General features: G+C 42.4%; 3 protein-coding genes across 6 annotated transcripts in view; 1 reads left to right on the top strand and 2 right to left on the bottom strand.

Annotated features, from left to right (window-relative positions):
• Nucleotides 1-82: 82 nt before the first annotated feature.
• On the bottom strand, nt 83-4,654 carry LOC147205270 (adenine nucleotide translocase lysine N-methyltransferase). Its single transcript, XM_086111663.1, has 6 exons — nt 4,332-4,654; nt 1,976-2,147; nt 1,355-1,459; nt 442-582; nt 319-369; nt 83-247 (listed from the first exon to the last, which is right to left on the bottom strand). Exons 1-6 carry the CDS (start codon nt 4,355-4,357, stop codon nt 83-85), a joined length of 660 nt encoding a protein of 219 aa, XP_085967789.1. The 5' UTR covers nt 4,358-4,654.
• A 176-nt stretch (nt 4,655-4,830) lies between these two features.
• Nucleotides 4,831-17,065, top strand: rab3c (RAB3C, member RAS oncogene family). Its single transcript, XM_086110706.1, has 5 exons — nt 4,831-4,981; nt 6,302-6,526; nt 10,550-10,668; nt 13,600-13,724; nt 14,867-17,065. Exons 2-5 carry the CDS (start codon nt 6,302-6,304, stop codon nt 15,055-15,057), a joined length of 660 nt encoding a protein of 219 aa, XP_085966832.1. The 5' UTR covers nt 4,831-4,981; the 3' UTR covers nt 15,058-17,065.
• A 206-nt stretch (nt 17,066-17,271) lies between these two features.
• pde4d (phosphodiesterase 4D, cAMP-specific) overlaps nt 17,272-23,197 on the bottom strand; it is a 137,716-nt gene continuing 131,790 nt past the window's right edge. For all 4 annotated transcript variants that reach the window (XM_086110702.1, XM_086110703.1, XM_086110705.1 and 1 more), the window contains exons 13-15: nt 22,821-22,943; nt 22,536-22,718; nt 17,272-22,211 (exon numbers count right to left, since the gene is read on the bottom strand). In XM_086110702.1, the coding sequence (XP_085966828.1) occupies nt 21,681-22,211; nt 22,536-22,718; nt 22,821-22,943 (837 nt within the window). In that variant the 3' untranslated portion in view covers nt 17,272-21,680. The remainder of the gene's footprint in view (nt 22,212-22,535; nt 22,719-22,820; nt 22,944-23,197) is intronic.

Below are 23,197 nucleotides of genomic sequence, written 5' to 3'. Positions count from 1 at the left end.
CTTTCGTAAATATGCTTTGGACAAATAGAGGGTCACCTGAGCGCAAATACAAGCCCCGACTGCTCTTTCACATTACTCGAGACTACCTCAGACTGGACCGCACGACGCCAATATCGTAGGCCCATGTCTGGTAGAGTCCTGACCCGAGAGTGGACTGGTGAGGCCAGCCGGGGAAAGGGTAGCGGCAAGCGATGACGCGCGCATCATTAGGAAGTTCTTTCAGCAGCTTCTCTCCGAGCACTTCCATCTGTCGAGCCATCGGGAGAGGCCGCATTAGCCAAACCGCTGTTATGAAACGTTCAGAAAGCTTCGACTCACCACTCCTGTAGCTAGAAAAGCCGTCACGTTGTCGTACTGTGACAAATCAGACTATGGGTAGAAGAAATACATCAAATGTTAACACAAGACCCATAGACAATCAACCCACAGCCATAAATTTACCTTCCAAAAGTCTTTTCTAACAAAGGTAGCCTGGCTGGAAGGCACTGCGGTCCAACGGGCCTTTGACCTGGCATACGCAACAAGAATGGAGTTAATCTCGAAGCCAGTGCACTTGAAGCCAGCAGAGGAGGCGGCAAACACCTGAGAGATGAGACAATTTCATGTCATTTAACATTTTGCATCAGGGCTTCCATCCATTCATCTTTCGATAGCGCTGAGCCGGTTGTCGGTCAAATCGCAGTGTGCATTGCATTTATTAGGATCTCCATTAGCTCTGGAGTCCACTTCTACCATTATGTTTTCAGTGCAATACACTACAGGGTGCATAAAAAGTAGAAATGCAACTATTCAGACTCACATTCACACCCTACTGACAATTTTCACATTTTTCAAATCTTAGAGAAAACCATGCTATTCGCACAATGGTATTCTGAAATGCTGTTTTTATTTGTTAAGTTTTGGAAGACATCCAACAATCGGTTTCAAGCCAATCTGCCACCATAAAAAAATAAATAAATAAAAATAACTATTCTGCATTTTTTGAAGCAGGATTCATTCTTTGATGTCATGAGTGCAAGTGTAATAAGAAGTTAACCACTGTTAAAATATAAAAATAACAAAACACTCAACATTAATCATGACTGACCAAGGCATAATGGCAAATTGACACAGAGACTTGAATACGAGCCAGAGAAAAAGCAAAACACAAGCATAACATTCATGAGAGGGGTTTGCTTGTTTTTGGAATCATTTCCTCAGTGTGCCTGATTTACTGTTCCTGCCCATCCTCCTTGCCACTTTTTCTGCTCTGATGGGTAGCGGAGGCCCCCACCACAGGTTTAATTGCTAAAATACAAGTGTATTTCATACTAAACAGGACAAATTTGTAGTGAAGGCATAGCAACTCACGCACCAGCCTCCCATCTCCCGATCCCAGATCTGCTAAGCGACCTGTGCGGCCCTCGAGCAGCTTCATGATGTTCAGTGTCTGATCTCTACTGGAGGGCAGATAGGGCACCTGCACCACAGTACACATAAATCGATTAATTACACCCACTGGACACCCATGATGACAATACAGTAATTCTATAAAAGAAACTGATTTCACAAATATATTTTGTCGATTTATTCTAACAGTATACGATTTCTAATTTATTGAGTCCCACATGCATCTTAAGGTAAACAAAATCTTGGAAATCCGCGAGACAAGGTAAATAAACTGCAGGGGAATTGCATCAATCCACAACTCACTTAAGGACAATCACCTCCAGATCAGCGTGTTTTCTTGATTTGATAGTGTAAAAGATTTAGCATTACGTCCAACAAAACATCTCTTTAAGATGTCATGTACTGTATATAATCCAGTTTACCGACCACTTTTTCTTTGCTCACCTTTCTTGCTACCATGACACACAGAAAAAAAGCAGATGATTGTTAATGTGCAAGTCGGTCTCATTTTGAACTGATATTTCACAAAGCCAGCAGATGGGTCATAAATGTAACGGAGAATAAAAAAAAAAGAACATTGAGTGACCTTCAGGTTGGACGGGATTTTGCGGAAGCCGGGCATCGTGAATAGGCTCCACACTCCATAGAGGCCTGCGAACAGCGCGCCGGTACAGGCCGACAACAACGGATGAGGACTGCTCAAAGGGAGGACTTTCTCAAAGTCTTGCAGGATAACTTCGATGGAGTCATCCATTCGGCTGAAGAAAAACACAGTGTTCCAAAGGGCTAGCTATGTCTTTTGTTCATTTGCCTAAACAGTCCATGCGAGAAACGCCACATATTGGCAAATTCCGATTTTTTTTTAACCCTATCCTCCATTTCCCTGGTGGGGGGGGGGGGGGGGGCTCTCTTATTCACTATGTTTCTTCTCTTGCCACAGCAATAAAAACAATGCTTTGCCACCATCTTGTGGAATCTTTTAGCTCAGGTGAGTGCACATTACTGCATATCAAACACAAATGGGGTAGCCTTACTTGTACCAGGTGTCACCAACATGGTAGCCCCCAACAACCTCCTGACTATCCGGTGAGTGATTCAACATTGAAGTAAGTTGTCAAAGGGCCAATGAGCTCAAAGCATTATTCAGTCAAATCCTCGCAGAAGCTGCAGGCTTGTTGGCACATGGTGGCCATCCACCAACTAGCCAGAACTCCCTCCATCTGGACCCTTCAGAGTAACAAAGCAGTCATCACTGAGTAAAACTGTTAGGAAATCAGTCTTCATGGATTTATAACCCTACTGCAAACATTTCTCTGTGCAAGCGCTGGTTAGGGTGGGGCAAAATACAGCTTAAGGAATAACTGCAAAAAAGGCTCCAGCGTCAAGAGGTTTGTGGGATTCCAGTGACACCAGATATCAGAGATTTACCTTATGAGAGTGGTGAACATCTCTTCACACTGACATGAATATTGAAATGTTAATGAGTACATTGCCGGTATAGTTAATCAAGAAATATAAACAAGAACACAAAGAACTTTTATATTCGTTAAGCTCTTACATTTTCACATACTATATTTCGTGGATATGCAGCATCGACTGTGGGTCAGCTAATATAATAATAATAATTTATGAGACTCCAAAGGGAATGTTGTTGGTTTTTAAAAAATATTTTATTTTAAGCAGTGTGAGATGCTATTCCACTCTATTATTGCAGTTTGAACATAAAAATAGTGCCAACAGGTTGATGAATAAAATTTTAGCATTTGAATGCGGGTCTTCTTATCTGATGTCAAGATAGAGAGCACAAAACGGCAATTTCACACTGACCCCAAGGGAAACACGTGACAGATCAATAGATCGAATCATAAATCGATAGATTGAGAGAAGATTTCAGACTATGTCTGAAGGCAACACCCGACTTCATCAGATTATTACATTAGATATACTTTATACATGCATGGATAGATAGACAGACATACAAGTAGTTGAATGAGAAATATACTGTATGTACAATACAGGTTTTAGCAAACATGCCGGTAGGCCTGTTTGAGCATTGTTTTTATGTCATAGGAGCCACTGGCTTCGTCTGGTGTACGCTAGCATAAAGTCGAAATTAGCTCAGTTGCACCACTGTTGCCCTTATCTTGGCCGGAGTTTGGCCTTTAGTTATTGCCAACAAACCGATTCCTGCGCCAAAAAGCAGAGGGCGCTACTTTGGGCCTTTTTGGCCCACAGCACCTTCTCGAAGTGCGTCTTCTGCACTATCTGGTAAATAATGACAATTTGATTCTTTTTATAGCGTGATTTCTTCCGCAAAAACACCCCGCACGTCAGTTTTCACTAAATAGTACAAAGGTTAACTATCAAAACTTTCTGCAAACGTGGTGAAGATGCTTTTCACAATTAACTACCAAACCTTTCTGCAAACGTGGGGAAGATGTCACAAGATGACAAATAAAAGTAAACAGAAAATATGCAGTTTAATAAAAAAAAAACTACTATGAACATACGGATTAGTTAGTGCAGCCAATACTACCTGCTGCTGGAGCGTCTTTACTGCGTATTCCCCACTGACTGAGCCACCATCATGCTAAAAACCTTACGCTAACTGGAGCGCTAATTAGAGAGAAGGCGAGTGCCATCGCGCGAACTATGGCCATCAGTAACTGTCATATGCTTGTGCAGGAGTTTTTTGCCTCAATCAAATTATCCTCAAATGAGGGTAGTTCGAGCGTGGGTTTTTTTTCTCCCCCTCTCCCTCCCTTGTTTCTTTCTGACTTTCGGGTTGAGTGAACGCTGGCGCGTTTTGGCTGCCGCTGCTCAACCCGTATTGTTTTGTGTTTTTTGTTATTGTAAAGTGTCCTTGGGTGTCTTGAAAGGCGCTTATAAATAAAATCTATTATTATTATTATTATTATTATAACCAGATGGGCGGCACTCACCGTAGGTGCCCTTTTAGGACACTCATCCGGCCAGTCGTCCTATCACCGAGGGCCTCAAGCTCCACAAAAAGTCGCCCTCCACCACACGTGCAATCGCATGTTATTTATTTATTTGCACATATTTTGTTATCTAAACTAGTCAAAGTCGAGACAATTGACATAGGAAAACACACGCTATTACAGTATTAAAAGAAAGGGAAAACACACGCTATTACAGTATTAAAAAAAGACATCATGAAGTCCGGAGTTGGTACTTATGACATGCAAACCGTAAGGTTATTTAGTACTTCTTTTCACCGCGTCGCCATCTTAACTCACACAGCTGTGTACGCACCAATCGTGGTGCATGCTGGAAGCTGTAGTCAACGCTCTCCCTTTCGGTTGTGGAAGCACTTCCGCGTCAGAGTCTTGAGAAAACTACAACTCCCACTGAAGTTAATTAGTAGTTGACGTCAGAAGCAGGCTCGTGTCGCGACCGGAGAGAGCGGGGGGTGGGAACAGCTCCTTGGTGCTGAAATTGCTTCAGCACAGCCAACCAGCGACGCGCAAGGGGGAAGAGGAAGAAGAGGAAAAAGACCCCAAACATTGAATAAAACGAAGGAGGAAAATTTTGACACAGACTGAACTCGAGCCAAGAGCCTTGGAGACAGGTTTGTCAAATAGCATGTCTACTAGCTTCATCTGTGAATGGCTCATAATTCGTCATAAAATGACCTCGCTAGCGTTAGCGAGTGCGCCCCCCTCCTCAACACCACCACCACCTTTCTTTATCCCCCTCCTCCATTCCTACCACATCGTGTCATTTTTTGGCACTATTATTCATACATTATTACACACTAGGCATGTAAATGACAGCTCGTCTATGGTGTGCCCTTGCGAGTATTTGTGTTTTTAGAGAATATGCAAAGATACTCCACGGATGCTATATATTATTCTATTTTTAAAATGATAGCAAAGCTGCACATGTTTGGCAGCAGTGAATGCGGTGCTCTTGCCTGCATGGTTCACCTTGGAGCAAAGATGACTATGTATGTTTGTGTGCGTGTGCGCGCGCGCGCGCGTGTGTGTGTGTGTGTGTGTGTCCTCTCAGGTGGCTGGTTGCTGACGTAGTAACGCATCGGTTAATTGTAGCGACAGTTTAATGAGTGACTCTACCATAAGGGCCCCACTTGATTGAACAGATGATATTATTTGGGTTTAGTATCATAGTACATGACAAATTCCGCCCAAAAAGAAGCCAACGCCACATGCAACATTGTAAACTAATGCACGTAAACGTCACAGATCGTCCTAAAGGGACAACCTACAAAGTGCACAAAGTTTATGCCCCTCATTCATCCATTTGCACCCCCCATGCATTGACTTAAGACTTGCACATTTCTGACTGTCTCCCACCTCTGGAGAATAATGTAATGTTTGGAGAAAAAGTCCAAAATTAGCAAGAAAAAAAACGCTGTGCGTGTGTGGGGGGGGGGGGGGGGGGGGGGGGTTGTCGCTTCATGCAAAAAATAAATAAATAAATACAAGATTCAATTTGTAATGGCTGGAGAGAAAAACAATGCCATGAGAGAATAGACAATGTTACAAGAAATGCTTGGAGTAAAGAAAAAAGTCACATTAGTAGACATGAATAAGAAGAAAAGTTAATGCTCGGAGGAAAAAAGGTGTTAAAAAAGAAAAAAAAGAATGACATCACGTTTTACTCAAATAAATCACAATAACAACAACAACAAACTGCACTAAACTCAAATGACAACTCAGACATCCGGCCAAGGTTGAACTGCTAACAAAAAATGATTTGTGTTTGTTTTTTTGGTCCATCTGTATGCTAGCCAGCTGGCCACTCCCTGGTAGATGGGGCAAGACTAAAAGATTAAAGCCTAAAAATATCGTCCCTTTCTTTCCTTTTCATGATGTTCCTGACTACCTCGCTACCTTCTGATCCACTTTTCCATTGATTGTCATTGCAGATGGCTGCCACTCAGGATGCGAAAGGCAAAGCGGAGGGCGCTGACCAAAACTTCGACTACATGTTCAAGCTGCTGATCATCGGCAACAGCAGCGTGGGCAAGACGTCTTTTCTGTTCCGCTACGCCGACGACGCCTTCACCTCCGCCTTCGTCAGCACCGTGGGCATCGACTTCAAAGTGAAGACGGTGTACAAAAACGACAAAAGGATCAAGCTGCAAATATGGGTACGAACGGCTCCGGCTTTGACTGGCTCCTCCCTGTCGTGCCGTGTCATGCCTGGTATTGAACCGAATGATTTTAATCAACTGAAAAAAGGGGACTTTCTGATATCATTAGCTTCGCTTTAAAAGGAAGATCTTATCTGATCTTATCTCAACTCAACATTTGTCCTCTATTCTTATCGGGATCAATCCATCAATGCTTTATTTTTATTTATTTTTTTGAAAGGTCTGACCTTTATGTTTAGAATCAGGAACTGGTTGAAGAAGATGGAAGCGTATAATGGCCAGCAACAACCAATAATCGGGCCTAATTTGATCTTGATCACCTACCCACCCTCCCTCACCAGGTCAAGGTCATTCAAAGCTTGATTATTGGATGTCTCTGAAAGACTATCCTGAATGATTATCCCGTGCTGTGGGGTGTCTTCGTTTGTTTTTTTACCCTCTCCCGATCGGATTAGCGGTCAGGGTCAACAATCATAAATGTTAACCCTGTTCACTATTTCAGATCATTAAGTCATTCACCATAATAAAAATGTCAAAGGTTGTGGAACCGCAATGTCCTTACGAGTTGAGCTAACAGATAGCCTAGCTTCTTCTTCTACCAGTGCTACGGCTACGACTCGAATGAAATGGTGCGGTGTGTTGAAATTCTTGATTATCATTAGAAAGATTTAATCGTAAGAAGGTGAAGAACGCACATGATCTTCACCGTAGTAAAAATGTCAAAGATTGTGGAACAGCAATATTGAGCTAACTGATAGCGTAGCTTCTTTTTCCACTGGTACTACGGCTACTCCTCTGAGAAATGTTGCGAATGAAATGGTATGACGCGTTGAAATTCTTGATCATCGTTAAAAAGATTTAATTGTAAGAACATGAAGAAGGCACATGATCTTTATGGATGCACCCAAATTTAGAGTATCAGGAATGATTTGTATGCGCGAATATTCTTCTTTGTTTTTTAAACGCTCTGTTGTCAGTTGCGATCGACTCTTTCCCCAATGACGCTAAACAGGATCAAATCCTGTAAAAGTTCCGGCAGGGCGTGGCACATCATCTCCGGACATGTTGTGTTTTGTCTTTGTGCTTTGACATTCATTGGAAGTGGGGAGGCAGATGGATGACTGAACGTTTCTGAGAGGAGACCAGTAAGTGTTAGCTTGGCGCCCAGCGGGAGGGGAAGAACACATTCTGACACCTTCCTGTGTGTGTGTGTGGAAGTGAAGCTGATCTGCAGCTTTTTAAATTAGGAGTTACAGAAGCACATTGTGTCCGTTTTTTTTTTCATCGCCTATTTTCCCTTCCCTCTTTTGAATTTCACACCAAAGGTTAACGTTCCTGTCGAGAACGATCTCTTGCCATAGTTGGACTATTTTGCAGCAATTAGCCAGCCGTTGACATTCAACTCTCCAAAGTGGCTTTCAACAGCGTCGTCACCGTCTAGTGAAGTCAGATGTGTGCATTTTCATCGCTAAATTAAGTGTCCGCATTGCTTTCAAGTAACTGCCTGGTCGTCTTCTAATTGGAAGCGGTCGACACTTACAGTAAGACTCCTGGTAACGTAATGGTTGCTCGATGACAATGACTCGGTGGATCGTCCTGGTCTTTTGTGATTTTGCACAAAAATAATACAGGTATAGGGGATCAAGTCGTGTTGCTCCTCCCACAAATATTTAAAAATGCCATTTTTACAAACTGCTCTTGAACGCATCATGACAAGTTGCCACACGGCCGATCGATCACACAGATAGCAGATGAGCTAGATGCTGCCTTCTGGCCGGGGCAGAAAAAAAAAGAAATTGAGCAAAGCAGCCTGCAAATTTAAGTTACGTGTTGCATGTTGCCAATTTATGACAAATTAAGGGATGACAAAGTCTACCCCCCGCCCCCTGTTCAAACGTCTGTTTTTTTGTGATATAAAAAGATGACAGTGAGATAACATTTTGTCCAAAGGTCCAACATTTATCCATTTTTAAACACAACAATACTCATCACCAAAATAACACCATGCCTACAATAAAGCATGTTGGTGGCAGTGTCATGTTTTGGGGTTGTTTCTCTTGAATTGGAACTGGGGCCCCAGTCAAGATGGAGTCAATTATGAGCCTCGCCAAATACCAGTCAGTCTTATCATATAAGCATCCTCTCGTAAGCAAAATAATAAGAATAATCCGACTTTTTAAATCTACCGTGCTTCTGAAAAAATGGCTCCACCCCTGTAATTACGGTACCTACTTTGTATATTAATAATTTAAACTGTAAGTATACCATACTCTAACTATGAAACCATAACATTTAATACCACTTAATTTACGACATCACACTTAAAAATAAACGCCTCTGTCTAACCGTCCGCTTGATGGTGTCGGCTGTTTGCACTGATTTCCTGTGAGTGTCCAGTCCAGCTTTTCATTTGCATGACTCAGCAGTCGTTATGTTTCTTTCTTTTTTTTTTTTTGTTTGTTTGTTTCATTCCTGTCATTCTCCTGCCTTTAAATGAGAAAAAAAAATCACTGGGAGCAGCGCACTCAGCTTTTCTCTAATGAATCTCAGTGGGTCTTTTTAAACGTCTTTAGTATATATTTTTTTTGTATCATGGCATGTGGCTAAAAGGTCACTGCTCTGTGTGCTCAATCTCTGCAGCGTGAAAGTCATAGTGGGCCTCCAGCTACAGCGAGCACACTGTGGTCGAAGCCATGCACACGCCGACGGATGGCAAAGCGGGGTAAAGTGGCGCCAAGTGGAGCAGCCAAATAAAGTCCTCCATCGTGATTCACGGACAGACGCTCCCTGCAAAACACACTTTGCTGTGGGCGGATCAAACTGCCCCAGCGCAAACGGCAGGCCCCAGTTTGCCGTTATGTAACTCGCGGAAAACAGAATGAGGAGTAAACAAATAGCACGAGCCCACAAATCCTCTCATACAATCATACACATCAAAGCGTCACCATTAGCATTTTCATTGAGATTTCGGAGCAAAAGGTGCGGCGGCGGGCAGTGGTTTCCACGGTGATGTTGCACGCTGTTCTGATTTTCCACTGAGCAGGATTTCCACTCGTTACAAGCAGATTTTTTTTTTCCAGTGAACTACTGAAATATCCATACATCCATTTTTCGATCCGCTTTATCCTCACAAGGGGGGTGCTGGAGCCTATCCCATCCGTAATCGGGCAGTAGGCGGGGGGACACCCTGAACCGGTTGCCAACCGCAGGGCACACAGAGACCAACAACCATCCACACTCACACTCACACCTAGGGACAATTTAGAGTGTTCAATCAGCCTGCCGTGCATGGTTTTGGAATGTGGGAGGAAACCGGAGTACCCGGAGAAAACCCACGCAGGCCCGGGGAGAACATCCAAACTCCACATGAAAAAGCTGGGATTGAACCCACGACCTCTGCACCGTGAGGTCAGTGCGCTAACCACTGGACCATCGGGCTGCCCCATAACCACTTCAAATAGGTGTCCACAAGATTCCATTTTTTTTCCTGATGCAACCACAATATCATGTGCCTTCATAAAATATCTAACAGTTTTAAACATTTACAGGTGTTGGCCAGTCTTTTTTTCCCCAATCAGTTTGGGGTAATCATCGCAGACCTCCAACAATCAGGCCGTTGTTGACTTTGATTGGAAGGCGGCTAGGAAATGCTTACTCAGCCCAATCATCATGATGATTTAAGATCTCAGATTGCGCAGACAACGTAACGGCCGGTGAATGTACTGAACCATGTCGTCATCATACGGCTGAAACTCTTCGCGTTCTCTTCACGCAGCTCACGCGGCCGAGCTTTTCGAGGAGACACTGAGGTTGAGACACTGCTCTACGTCAGCGCAGATTTATTGCGAGGCACTCGGCCGAATGATGTCTGCGTTGTGAACTCAATACAGAGGATGTGATTAAATGCGTGCATTGCGTCCTGTATGGTTTTTGCTCTCCTGTAATCAGATTGTCATGGACCGTTATGTATCCACATGACAGTGAACGAGCATGTGTGTGTGTGTGTGTGTGTGTTTGTAGGACACAGCAGGCCAGGAGCGTTACAGGACCATCACCACGGCCTACTACCGTGGCGCCATGGGCTTCATCCTCATGTATGACATCACCAACGAGGAATCCTTTGGTGCCGTGCAGGATTGGTAAGTCACTGTTATCGAGTCTTTTGTTTTGGGGCTGTCACGTTGGAGGCAAATTTGCGTTTAGAAAAGCAAGTCAGCTGTGACTACGCAGATATAGCCACAGACGGTTTCTCAGCGTGCGTTCTTGTCCGTTCTTACGGTCGTGTGAAACGTCATCAGTCACGGCCCCAAGTACTGTTCCAATTGAAATGAATCAAGAATGGACTACTCAGCTGTTGTCTTTGTCAGCTGGCTTAAATCAAGGTTGCATCGGTTGGATACTTGCGAAGGCTAAAATGGCTAAAAAGGCCCAAAAATGCATTTTGTGCTGCTATTGCAGAAATACGTCAGAGTCAGGAAGGGAAGTTAAAAAGCACACAGCCATCCCAATTTACAAAGAAACTTGCAAGTTCACGAGACCGTACTCGATGTTCAATAGTGAGCTTGCGATGATCTCAACAGACTTTGGGTGAAAGGCGGTGTACCTTGGATGGGTTGCCAGTCAATTGCAAGGTTGTTGTTGCTCATACTGGAATAGGCTGAAGCTGAAGACGTTCCACTCCCCCAAGAGCTATTGTATGTTCTGTAGTATATAAGCATGATTGCCGATGAACAATGATACGAGCACCACATGCACACATGCTTTTGACGATATTCCGCATCTCATTCAGTATAAGCTGCATATTCAGGTTTTTACAATCCGCGCTAACGTCAGTAGAACCGGCCGAGAAAATTTTGCAGATCACGTCAATCGAAGCGAACGCACTCTGTTGGATTGACGTTGGCCATTAAAGCCGACGTCGATGCCTTACTCATCACTTCAACGGCGACACGTGACGCAAAACATGCAGAATCAGCGACACGTGACCTCACTGTCATCATCAGCACATTTGAAGCCCACAACCTGCAAAGCGTTGAAGACCTGACCGAAAACAGTCACAAACTTACAAAAGCGCTCACAATCATTAGCCATTTTTTTTTTTGTGGTTGTTCGTTCACGGAATGTTCCTAAGCTCCACGTGCGCCATCTCCTCCTTCCCAGCTGTCCTGAATGTTGCAAAAGAGTCCGCTTCCAACCAAACATGGGCCCAAAACATAAAACACTCAAACTGTACTGAACTGCTGTGTTCTATTGTGATAATTATGTATCGCATCCACTCCAGTAATACAGTCCACACTCTATCGACTTTTTGTGCCTCTCATTTTCATTCCGCTTCCTCCCATCTTTCGTTGCACCCTGTGACATATAGCAAAAAAAAAAAAAAAGGCATCGCCATAGCAACCGCTCTTTCCTCAGCCGCTCCTGAATTAAACCGTGTGACGTCTTCATATCCTGTCTGAGATCTGCACATATTTCTATTCCGGTGCCGCCGCTCTATTTGAAACACACAGATGCTTTAAGTGAGTCACATCTTACACAGCTCGACGTGTTTCCGCCTCTTTCGCTGTCTTGCCCTCTTGTTTTTTCGGCGGCCGCGCTGTTCCGCTGGCCTACTTTTTAGTCGGGCTGCAGCACCACGGGAGATGTTTGCTCCTTAAGCTCTTTCTCTCATTGCGCTTCACTGAGTCGCAGGGACTGTTGTGCACACACACCGATGCATTGTTTGACTGCAGGGCTTTTTAATGGTCAAGTACAGTGAAAGTGTTGATGTCGAATGCCCGAAATTGGAACAATTCGGTGTTCTGCGACAGCTCAAGTTTTTAGGAGAGAAAATGGCTAGTCAAGTCAAATGAACCAAGAAATATAAGTAATTGAATATCAATGACGCACGCAAAAAAGTAGATGCTCATGTCAGTTATTGAACTACATTGATTGACAGAACACTGCTCTGTGACAGTTCCCTGTTTTCTCTTCAATATGTGTCCCAATGGCGTCATCAAGGGATGCTTTATTTTAGTTTTGTTAAACAGTAGTTAACATTCCTTTATGTTTTTATGACAGTTAGGTAACTGGCAGAAAAGGAAAAAAACCCCCACTTTGTTTGGCGACTATTTGAATCTGGAACTGATACAGTTCATAAATAAAATAGAAAATACAAATATTTAACTTCAAACATAACATGGGGGCATATCGATTTTTAACATTTATCCGATTGATAACGTGAGAGACCCCACATAAGGCAAAGCAAAAAATCAGCATACATACACCTCATTCACAAAAGTATCTTGACCATTAAATCATGAAAATTGCTTCTCGAGCATCTAGCAAATTATTCTTGTCATTTTTATTGCGAAGGATGACGTGGGAGATGCACACACACACTCAGCATAACCATTTGGTCCTCTTTTTTTTTTTTTTTTGTACGGTAACAATCTAAGCTTCAGTAAGCTTCCCAAGTGGCTATTGTGTGGTTTCGCATCATAATCATGGATATGTAGATCGGCTATCATAAATATTGAAGAGGTTTAACATTTACAATTGTTGGCCCAACTATTTTGCGAGCTGATTGAGAAGGGCAAAAAATATATATATCTTAACACACACTGCACCATGGAATAATCAGGTGGATCATTGAGAACTATCCAGATAATCACACCGTTGCTGACCTTGATCAGAAGGAAGGCAAAAATTCACCCTTACTATAAATATGTGTGTAACCTGACAAGCATCCTTCTTCACTCTTGTCCTCTCAGCTTGTAGCGCGTCTGCATGGAGAAAATTTGATGAAGATTAGCAGCAGTTCTGAGAACAAGAAAAAAAAATTAACCTACAAATGAGTGCGGCTGTTCAGCCCCGAACAGAACTTGACCCACTTTCCCTTCCCCACCAGCAGTGATTCACACAACAAACGATGATGCAATCCCGACTTTTGACCTGTCCAAATGGCGGATCAACTTTACATCCTGCCCATCTCTCTGTTCGTTCTGAAAAGAGTCTGTGCGATCCGATGACCCTAAAACAACTTGTCTTTGTTGTTTGACCCAAGCGTGTTCTTGTGTTGTTGTGCACAGGTCGACCCAGATAAAAACATACTCGTGGGATAATGCGCAAGTGGTGCTGGCTGGTAATAAGTGTGATATGGAAGAGGAACGAGTGGTGTCCGTGGATAGCGGCAGGCTGTTGGCGGAACAGCTGGGTAAGTGTGAGGAAAAACCTTATTTGCGTGTTGCACCTTGAACTCAACTACAAATGAGGCGTGTGCGATATATACTATCAACTATATTCATCTGTATTTACTGCAAATATTGCAGACAAATGTGCGGCGGGAAATGCTACCTCTAAATCCTAATGTAATGCTGTATAAAGAATTGAAAGAATATGCAGGGATATCACAGAAATGCTGTGTATGTGAACGTTAAAGTTAAATGTGTTCACATACACATAAATAGATCTGAAACACTCTCAGGAATGTCCTAAATTCATCTCTGTATTGGTTAGTGGAGATAGCACAGATGGTTTGAATGAGAGGAAATGCTAATTCTAAACGCTGATGTAAAGCTAAAAACACCCAAAACAGTGAAAAAAAATTATATAAACTGTAGCAGATACAACAGAAAGTATTTGGTAAGGAACTAGTCATGCTAATTTATGTAATGCTAAAGCACTAAAATGACCATAGAAACTGTATTCGTATTTATTTCTAACAGCAGGTCTTGGAGAAAGTGTTTGTCGGCAATTGCTAATGCTAAATACCAATGCAACGCTTGAGCACGAAAACAGTGGAAGGAGTTAACCACGTTTGATCTGTATTTACTGGTTGCAGCACTATATATGTGTAAGAACATGCTAATGTTAAATGATAATGGTGAGCTAAAACACTAAAGCAGTGTGGAGACGATATAAACTGTATTGATTTATCAAGAGATGCTACCGCTAAATGTTAATGTAACGCTAACGCAATACAGTAGAAGGACAATATAAAGTAAACTTCACTTGATTTTTTTTGCTTTCAGCACAGTGTGTATGGCCGACAGTGTGAGTGAGAAAATGTGAACACAAATGGTCATAAATCATAAGATATAAGGAAATGCTCATGCTGAATGCTAATGTTACCATAAAGCACTGAAACAGTGTGAGGACGATACTACATGCTGATTTATAATCATTGGTTATAGCAGTGACGACAGAAAGTGTCTATTTAGCAAATGCAAATGCGAAAACTATACAGATATCAATTCATATCTACCTGCATTTTGGGGTAAAAGCATAGCTGGCGCAAAATGTGTCACGAAACGTTCATGCTTAATGTACAAATTTCTCGTTAAACGCTCAACAAAGGCTTTGAGTTCTTCGAGACCAGCGCCAAGGACAACATCAACGTCAAGCAGACCTTTGAGCGCCTCGTCGACCTCATTTGTGACAAAATGTCCGACAGCTTGGACGGCGACCCGGCTGTTACTGCTGGAGCGCCCACCGCCAAACTGACAGACAGTGCTCCGCCCCTCCAGCAGCCCGGCTGCAACTGTTAGCTCTACTTACTGTACCGTGTTTTTGTCCCCCACAAACCTTTCTACCCACTCCCCTCGATGTCTGGACCCTTTAGTGGTAGAGATACTAAAATGCTGTCGTACTAGCGCCTAACCTTCATCACCTTCTAACGCAAGCAAATACAAAGTTACGGGGTGTGCTCTTAGAAACACTGTCAATAACCTCCATGTTTGTCGTCCATTTCATCGTAGAGCATCCAAACTAAACCTAAAATCTAAGTGACAATGTCGTGTAACTTCTATTTAAAGGAGACATATTATGCAAACACTTTCACAATCTTAAACAGTTTCCACGTGTCTCAAAAAAAAAACTGATCTCTGAGGTTGTCCCGCCAAAGGATAACGAAATACAGCATGCTTAATATTCCCCCTGGTTGAAATCGGTCCACGCTCCAGAAGCTTCATTTGCATTTTTACACGTGGAGGACGCACTTCACCACCAAGCCGCTGAATTTCACGTTGCCAATCAGTGTAGTGGTCAACAAACATTTTGAGTCTGCATGGTTTATATCAGAGGCTAATACTGGTGAAAATGTTAGCTAATGCTCATCCATGCTAACGCTCCAGCTCTGCTTACCTTTTGGCTTTGACATAATTGGTGTTCTGTACAATCTCTTGACAAAGGTGGCTTTAGAAGCTTAGCTGCCAGTTATGGGTGGAGTAAGTGTGGAGCGGTAACTATATAAATTAGCCAAATTGTGACATCACAAAATGGCTAAATTCAGATTGTTTTGGCTCCCAGACAGTTTTTAATTTCATACTTGATGACTGGGCCCGCACCAAACTATTTGGATACAAGCCCATAAAAAAGTGAAATTTCCATCATATGTCCCCTTTAAATCTTAGGCTGCCAAATAGGGCGCTCTTAAGGAGTTCGTGTGTATTTGTGAATGAACTTTTTGGGAGTTTTCAGACATTAAAAAAGTGGCCTTTTCGCACCCAACACAGCCTGACTCCCATTTGCGTTTTTTTGTTTTCTTCACATGTTGTACTCCATCAAAGCCCCTTTTGAGCATGCTGCCAAAAAAAAGAAGAAAAAACAATATGTTTTCACCTTAAAAAGACAAGATTTGCAAGACTTTTTAGATGTCGTCACAGTGAAACAGTAGAGGAAGGGTACGACACACGATTGGGGATGGGGTGGGCTTGGGGGAATCGACAGCCATAGGCTGTGTTCAAATTCTCTGGCTGCGTCCTCCGAAAATTTTCGGCCAGATGATGTCACGACTTGCGCAACTCGACCTCGCGTTGTTTCCAAATTCTAGAAAGACAATTCGCAGTCTGGGTCCTTCGACACCCCCAAAGGCTCCTCCTCATCTAGCCTCCGTGGACCGCATAAGCCGTGGCGAATTTGTACAGGCCTAATGTGACTTTAGACACCGCGTTCGGACGTGACGTCATGCGACCAAAAAATGCGGCCTTCGGAGGACCCAGCCTGTGAATTTGGACACAGCTACTGTTTCCTTTGGGAGTCAACATGCTAATGGAGCAAGCGCGCCCGCTAGCGGAGGCCTTTTGAGTTCTGTTAGAACACTTGCAGTCAATGAAATATGTGTGCCAAAAGAAAAAACAACAAACACCCCTTTTAACTTTGTTGTATATAGGCAACAAAAATGCAGGAAAATGCATGATCTTGCAACTAGATTTATATCCCAGTATAAATAAATTTAAAAAAAAAAATATATATATATATATATATATAATGCTATGTCAACGGATTTTTAAAAAAGCATGCTTGCGGCGCTCGCCGTGATGTGCAAATGGGCCAATACGTGCAATATTTTATGACTTTAAAAGCCTGTAAATAGTGTCTCCATCACTATGACTGCTGTGTGTGCATATCTCTGTGTGTGTATGTTTGTGTGTGCGTGTGTGATGTTGTTAGCATTTTATGCCATGAATTAAGACATTATCTGTGTGGATCTCAAATGACAAGGTGTGAGAGAAGGTTGTGTTTGACATCGTAGGAAATAAAACGAATTCAATGTTTTGCTTGGCTCCTGGGTGTTCATTTGCCATGTGATGTCCACATTCTGACTGGGCTCATTATTACAGTCGTGCCAAATCTCCAGCGCCACTTAGTGTTGAGCCTGCGCATAGCACTTTCTGAACAGTGCTTCTAGTTTGCAGGGTTTTTTGGTTTTTTAAATTAATGCATAGTTTGTTTTTATTGAAGAAAATAATGGAATACCCAGATTAGGCAGAATCAACCCATGCTTTTAATTAATCCATTGCATACAAAACATTTTTTTTCATTCTTTTTCACTTTTTATACATAAAGTCGTATGCTCTACAGTTCTATCCAATAGACTGCAATCAACAAGGATCCCATTAAAATAACATTTGGAATTGTCCCGTGAAACGTCCAGACAAGTTGGCATTCTAAAGACATCACCCCCCCAAAAATAATTGTCCTGAACATCTTTTTATTTTCTTCTTTTCTAAGTTACAGTTTGTGTTTTTCCTTTAATACCGTTAAAAAATTTAACACACACACGCACACACAAAAAGAACAGACTGTTTCCATTGGGCCAGGGCTGTTTAGCATCTACAGTATATGTGTCAAAAGAAGCGTCTCTGTTAGCTGGATAGTCTGGTTCTATTGCCAGGGATGCAGGGAAGGAAAGAAAATAGGAAGGATGGAAGGAAGGACCTAAGGAAGGATGGGTGTGCATTAGCGAAACACGCACACACACGTTGTCAGTGTTTCAGCCAAATTTAATGCAGCAGCGGCTGAATGTGCACGTGTGTGTGTGCGTATGTGTGTGTGTCGCTAAGGCTGTGTGCTTTCCATGGGGAAAAGTTTGGCTTTGAACTCGGGGGAAAAAAAGGCAATATTTCAAGAGGTGAGGCCGTCGCTACGGTGACCCAAAAGTACCAGAAACAAAAAAGCAAAACAAATGTACATGTTGTGAAAACAAAGTTTACAGTACATTTTGTTTGAAAAAATAATGTTATATTTTTACCCAAAGTATTGCTAAATATGTTAAAAATATTTGACTTTTTTTTTTTACTATGTCGATTTTTTTAAAATATCTGGTTGCCCCACTTCTCGCCAAGATTTACAAAAGCTGATGACTGTTCTTTTGTTTGAACAAATGCTGTGATTTATTGTCAATGTTTCTCCGCCAATTTAATGAATGAAAAATGTTTCGCAATGTCGATTTTGTTTTTACATTTTGCTTCCATAAAAACTGTCGGGGAAAGAATCGATTGCCATTATTTGGTTTGAATAAATATCAATAATGAAAAATAGTATAGTAAACACTTAAAAAAAATAACCCTTTAACATATTTGGCTGGTCTGTTTCCGAATTTCAGTCATCTGCTTTCACAAAGAATTTGAAAAAAACCCCCAAAATAAACAAAACAACTATCTGATGACATTATTTTAATAACTATTGTAACACATTGTAACGTTTCGTTTTTCCTGATATATGTCGTTGCTCCAACTCCAACACAACATGAACATTTGACTTTTGCGACTTTCTCCCTGTAAGCCACCGTATATTTCAAATGCAGCAGCAGAAGAAGAATGAAAAAAAAAATAAAAAAAATAAAAGGGCGACAGTGTTGAATTTAAGGCAAAGCCCATGGGCCAAGGAACAAGTTAGATTTTTTAGAAAATAATTTGGCTTAAACCCCCCTTGGCTAGCTCCCACTTCCCAAGCAACCTATGAACCCCCGCCCCCCCCAAAAAAACTCTCCGACACATTCTCTCAACAAGAGGTACGCGATTACAGCCACACCATCACCAAAAGGGATGATTAAGCGTCAACCATTTACAACAAACGGTGTTATGATAGTAATAACATTAATAATAATAATTATACAGTACATACACAACAATAAATATCATGTTTGTAAACAGCAATTAAACCGAAAAAGATTGTATTATAGGTAAGGGCATCGTATGAGTATGAGAAGAAAAATGGAAAAGCGGGCAAAAAAGAAATTTGGCACAGAAACAAAAAGATGAGAGCTCAAATGAAATAAAATAAAATAAATACAATGGAAAAAAAATCTGTGTGCATTCTTCAAGTGTGTTTTTTTTTCTTCTCCGTTTTTTGGTAACTGCTGTTGATAATTTATGTGCACAGATGAAGATGGGGGACACAAATGAATAAGAGTCGGATTTTAGAACGGGCAACCTTTTTTATGCTACGGTAAACTGCCATTATTTACTGTAGCAACTTTGTATGATTCAAATAAAGGGAGGTAAAAAATTTAAATTTGGAAAAATAAATGTGTGGAAACAGGGGTGGGGGGGAATTGGTTTGGTTGAAAAATGTGAAAGCGTAATGAGTGTGGGAGACATGTTGGCATGTGAGAGTAAAATAAGAAAAATGAGGTGAAATGAGGAGAAATAAAAAATGCATATTTTAAATAAATCACATCAACTTAAGTAAAATCAAAACAATTTTGAATGGAACAAAAATATCTGATACAATAAAAAATACAAAAAGTAATTAAAAAAGAAATCAAATCGAATAAAAATAAATAAATAAAATAAAACTGTGTGACTGGCTTGAATGTGATGGAAAAACAAAAGCAAAACAAACAAGGAGTGACAAAAAAAAATCAGCCTGTTAATCGCATCACATGGTTACCAGTTGCGTAGAGCACTAATTCATTACCTAAAGCAAAAAAAAAAAAAAGTGCTTATTTTTCATTTTATGGACTACAAAGCATTGCATTGTTTCAGGATGTGTTCAAAAAGAACGGTAGGCAACAAGAAGATTTAAAGGCTTCACCCCACTTCAACTTTTTTTTTTTTGTTTGTTGTTTTTTTCAGTTCACTTCCTCCGCCGTCGAAAGAAAAGCTAATCATAAAGTCCGAGCAAGTTAGCTGAGTGGGAGTATATTAAGGAGTATAAATGCTATCGGAGCAAGTGCAAACACCTCACGAGAGTCTCTCACACACACACACACAGAGAGAGAGAGAGAGGAAAAAAAAAAGACATCATATGCTCTCACCCAGTAAAACAAAAGTGTAGAAAAGATCAGAAGTCAACAAGACACAGACAGGATCTCTCTGCTTTCCAAGGAAGACTTCCACATCCGTAATGTGTTTCCGAAGGCCATCACACACAGACACACTCGCAAACATAGAAGAAGAAGAACAGAGGATGGACATACGGCACCTCAGTGTGAACAGGAATACAAAGTTTTCCTGAGTGCAAAAAAAGAAAAAAGAAAAAAGTGACCGAGTACCATTGAGTGGACATGTTGAAACCAGACGTGCACTTGGCATGTTTGAGCAGCGCTCACGTGTGCTGTGTGGCGGCTGTAGCCTGATCCGTACTGTAGGCCTTTTTGCAGTCGAAAGGCCATTTGAAACCGTGGCCGCACTTGCCCCAACTTGTCTCTCCCTTTTGACTCGTCGTCCTTTTTCATTTCTAATGGGCAAAGTGGCGGTGAACTGGTGTGAGGAGCCACTTGGTGGATGATTTGCACCCCTTTTGTTTGTTTCTATTGAGCAAGACGCTTGTTAGCGTGACGTGTAAATTGCGCGTGCGTCAGTGAACTTGTTATGAACGTAAGAATTCATCATAGGACACGAGAATTGCATGTGCGCGTTTTTTTTATTTTTTAACTGACTGTATTATTTCTAATTGTTCCATTGATTTGTGTTGTGCAAAGTGGCGGTTAGAAATAATTGGTGACGGAAGCGTTCACGTTAATTACATGACTCGGGCGTTGCATTTGTGCAAGCGTGTGAGATTTGTTGTTGTTGATTTCTCCAAGTTGTTCTGTTGATATGTACTTGTTCTTGATTGACTTATTTTATTTTTTTGCATTGTGCAATCTAATCGTATGACACGTCGGCATTGCATGTTCATGCCCCAATCGTGCCGAGCCAGGGCTCCCCTCCGAAACATTTTGGACTTTCGGAGTCAAGTGGACTCGAACACGTTTCGAATGGCCTCGTGAGAGTATGCGTGAAATTTTGCATCGTCATCTTTCACTTGTGTGCTACAGTCTAGAGCAGGCTTGAACGGAAAATCAAGTCCAAAAAAATGTCTTCACCATCATACGTTCTATACACCCTAACTCGTCTAAACATGATCTCTGATTAATATTGCATCTGTGCAACATGAATTAAGCAGAAAGATCCAACGGTTATTACCCATCTCATGGGGCGGCCATTTTGCCTTGTACTGCCACTTGCTGTCGACTGAAAATGACATCACAGATCCGAAGAAGCTCAACTTGCCGACTGTCACGTGACTCAGAAATTAGCTGAGCCATGACAGTCGTAAGCTAAGCCCTTGGGCACTGTGATGTCATTTTCAGTCAACAGCAAGTGGCAGTACAAGGCAAAATGGCCACCCTCCCCGAGATAAATACAGGTGGATTTTCTGCTCAATTCCTACTCCAAAAAGCGCAATATTAATCACAATGCCACGTTTCGACTCGTGGGGCTGTAGAGAACATATGACTATAAAGACAATTTTTGAGTTGACGGCTCTTTTAAAAGAAGTGTCAGAACACGGCAGAAGACATACAAGTCAGATAAAAACATAACACCCCCCCCCCCCAAGAAAAATAAAAATTCTATAAATAATCATTACTAAGAAGAGCAGTTCATCGCTCCTGAAGCTGTTATGTGTCAGGAGTTTTCACTTCCTCCTCCTCCTCCTCTTCCTCATCTTCCTTCCCCTCCGCGACCGCCTCTTCTTCTTCCTCCTCCACCACACACGTTTGCGAGCAGGAAGTGTCCCCCTCCTCCGCTACCTCCTCTTCCTCCGCCACCTGCTCGTCCAAGGGAATCTCAGTGCATTCCGAGTCCTGCGCGCAGAGTGTTTTGGAGTCCGTGCAACTGTTTTCCTCCTCCTCGTCCTCTTCTTCCTCTTCTTCTTCTTCATCCTCTTCCTCCGGTTGGCTGCCGCTATCTTTTTCCGTATCCGACTCGCCGTCCTCCTCCAACGTCAGCTCGAACTGGAATTTGTCCCCACCCGGGTGTCTCCCGCCGTCCTCGGGCTCACCCAGGGTGGGCGAGGGGCTTTGGGGGATGGTGCTTTGGTACCACTCCCGGTTGTCCTCCAGCGTGTCCAAAATGTCCTGAGCGTCCGGATGTACCAGGTCGGCCCACGTCTCCCACAGAGGGTGCACAATGTAGTCGATGAAACCCACCTGCGCATTGGGGGAGGGAGTGCGGGGGGCATTAACACAACATGATACCTGACCTGGCTGCTCCAACTAATCATAAACCACTAAAGCAGTACTTCTAAACCAAGTACCACCGAAAAAGTACCTCATTGTCTGTAAGTACCACCGTAACGACCAACATCAAAACACAGTGACGCAAGTCAAGGCAGTTTTATTTCTATACTGTAGCACATTTCATACACAAGGCAACTCAATGAGCTTCACACAAGCAAAGACCAAGGGACGGCCCCAACATACAGTACCTTCGTCAGTCTGTCGTGAGTGCTGCAGTGAAATGGAGTGTCTCACCTGGCTCTTCTCGACAGAGGCGTTGTGTTTGTCGCACATAGGGCTGATTTCCATGCCTCGCTCCCTTTCGCGATCGCCCTGGCTGAAGAACTCCTCCATGATGCGGTCGGTCCACTGCCTGTACAGCTGCAGGGGCTTCGTTGGGTTGCTCAGGTCGGCGCAATGCACCATGTTCTGCAGGACCTACAGAAAACAAGTCCACAATTTGAAGAAAAAAAATACATTGTAGTTTTCCATGGATCTTTTGATCAGACCGTGTTTAGAATGAGTGATTTGAGAGCGGACCTGTATCCGATCTGAGTAGTTGTCGAGAAGCAAGACTCCCGAGCTGGTCACCTTTTTGGTTTCCACCATGGTTTTCAGGTCAGCCAGTAGATTCATGTGCTTGGACATGTCAGTAGCTAACACCTAAGATGCAAAGTAGCACAGGATGACTCATCGGAAGAATATAGACAAACACAGGGAAACACACTACACACAACTGTAAAGTGGACTCAAACCTAGCTCGAACATAACATGCAAGATATCCTGCCGGGCCCGCGAAGTAGATAATGATGAATGGATCAGTGCTCGGGCTAACATAACTTTAGAGGTGTCCTGGCCCAATACTACTCTATACTGTACAGTAAAACTTAAAGTAACAGTCAGTCAGGAATAATTGT

This window comes from Hippocampus guttulatus, chromosome 5 (genome assembly GCF_054856545.1).
Source record: "Hippocampus guttulatus isolate MCC_2025c chromosome 5, RoL_Hgut_1.0, whole genome shotgun sequence".
Taxonomy (NCBI): Eukaryota; Metazoa; Chordata; class Actinopteri; order Syngnathiformes; family Syngnathidae; genus Hippocampus; species Hippocampus guttulatus.
The sequence above is the reverse complement of the archived record's forward strand: the minus strand, read 5'-3'. Positions and strand labels throughout refer to the sequence as shown.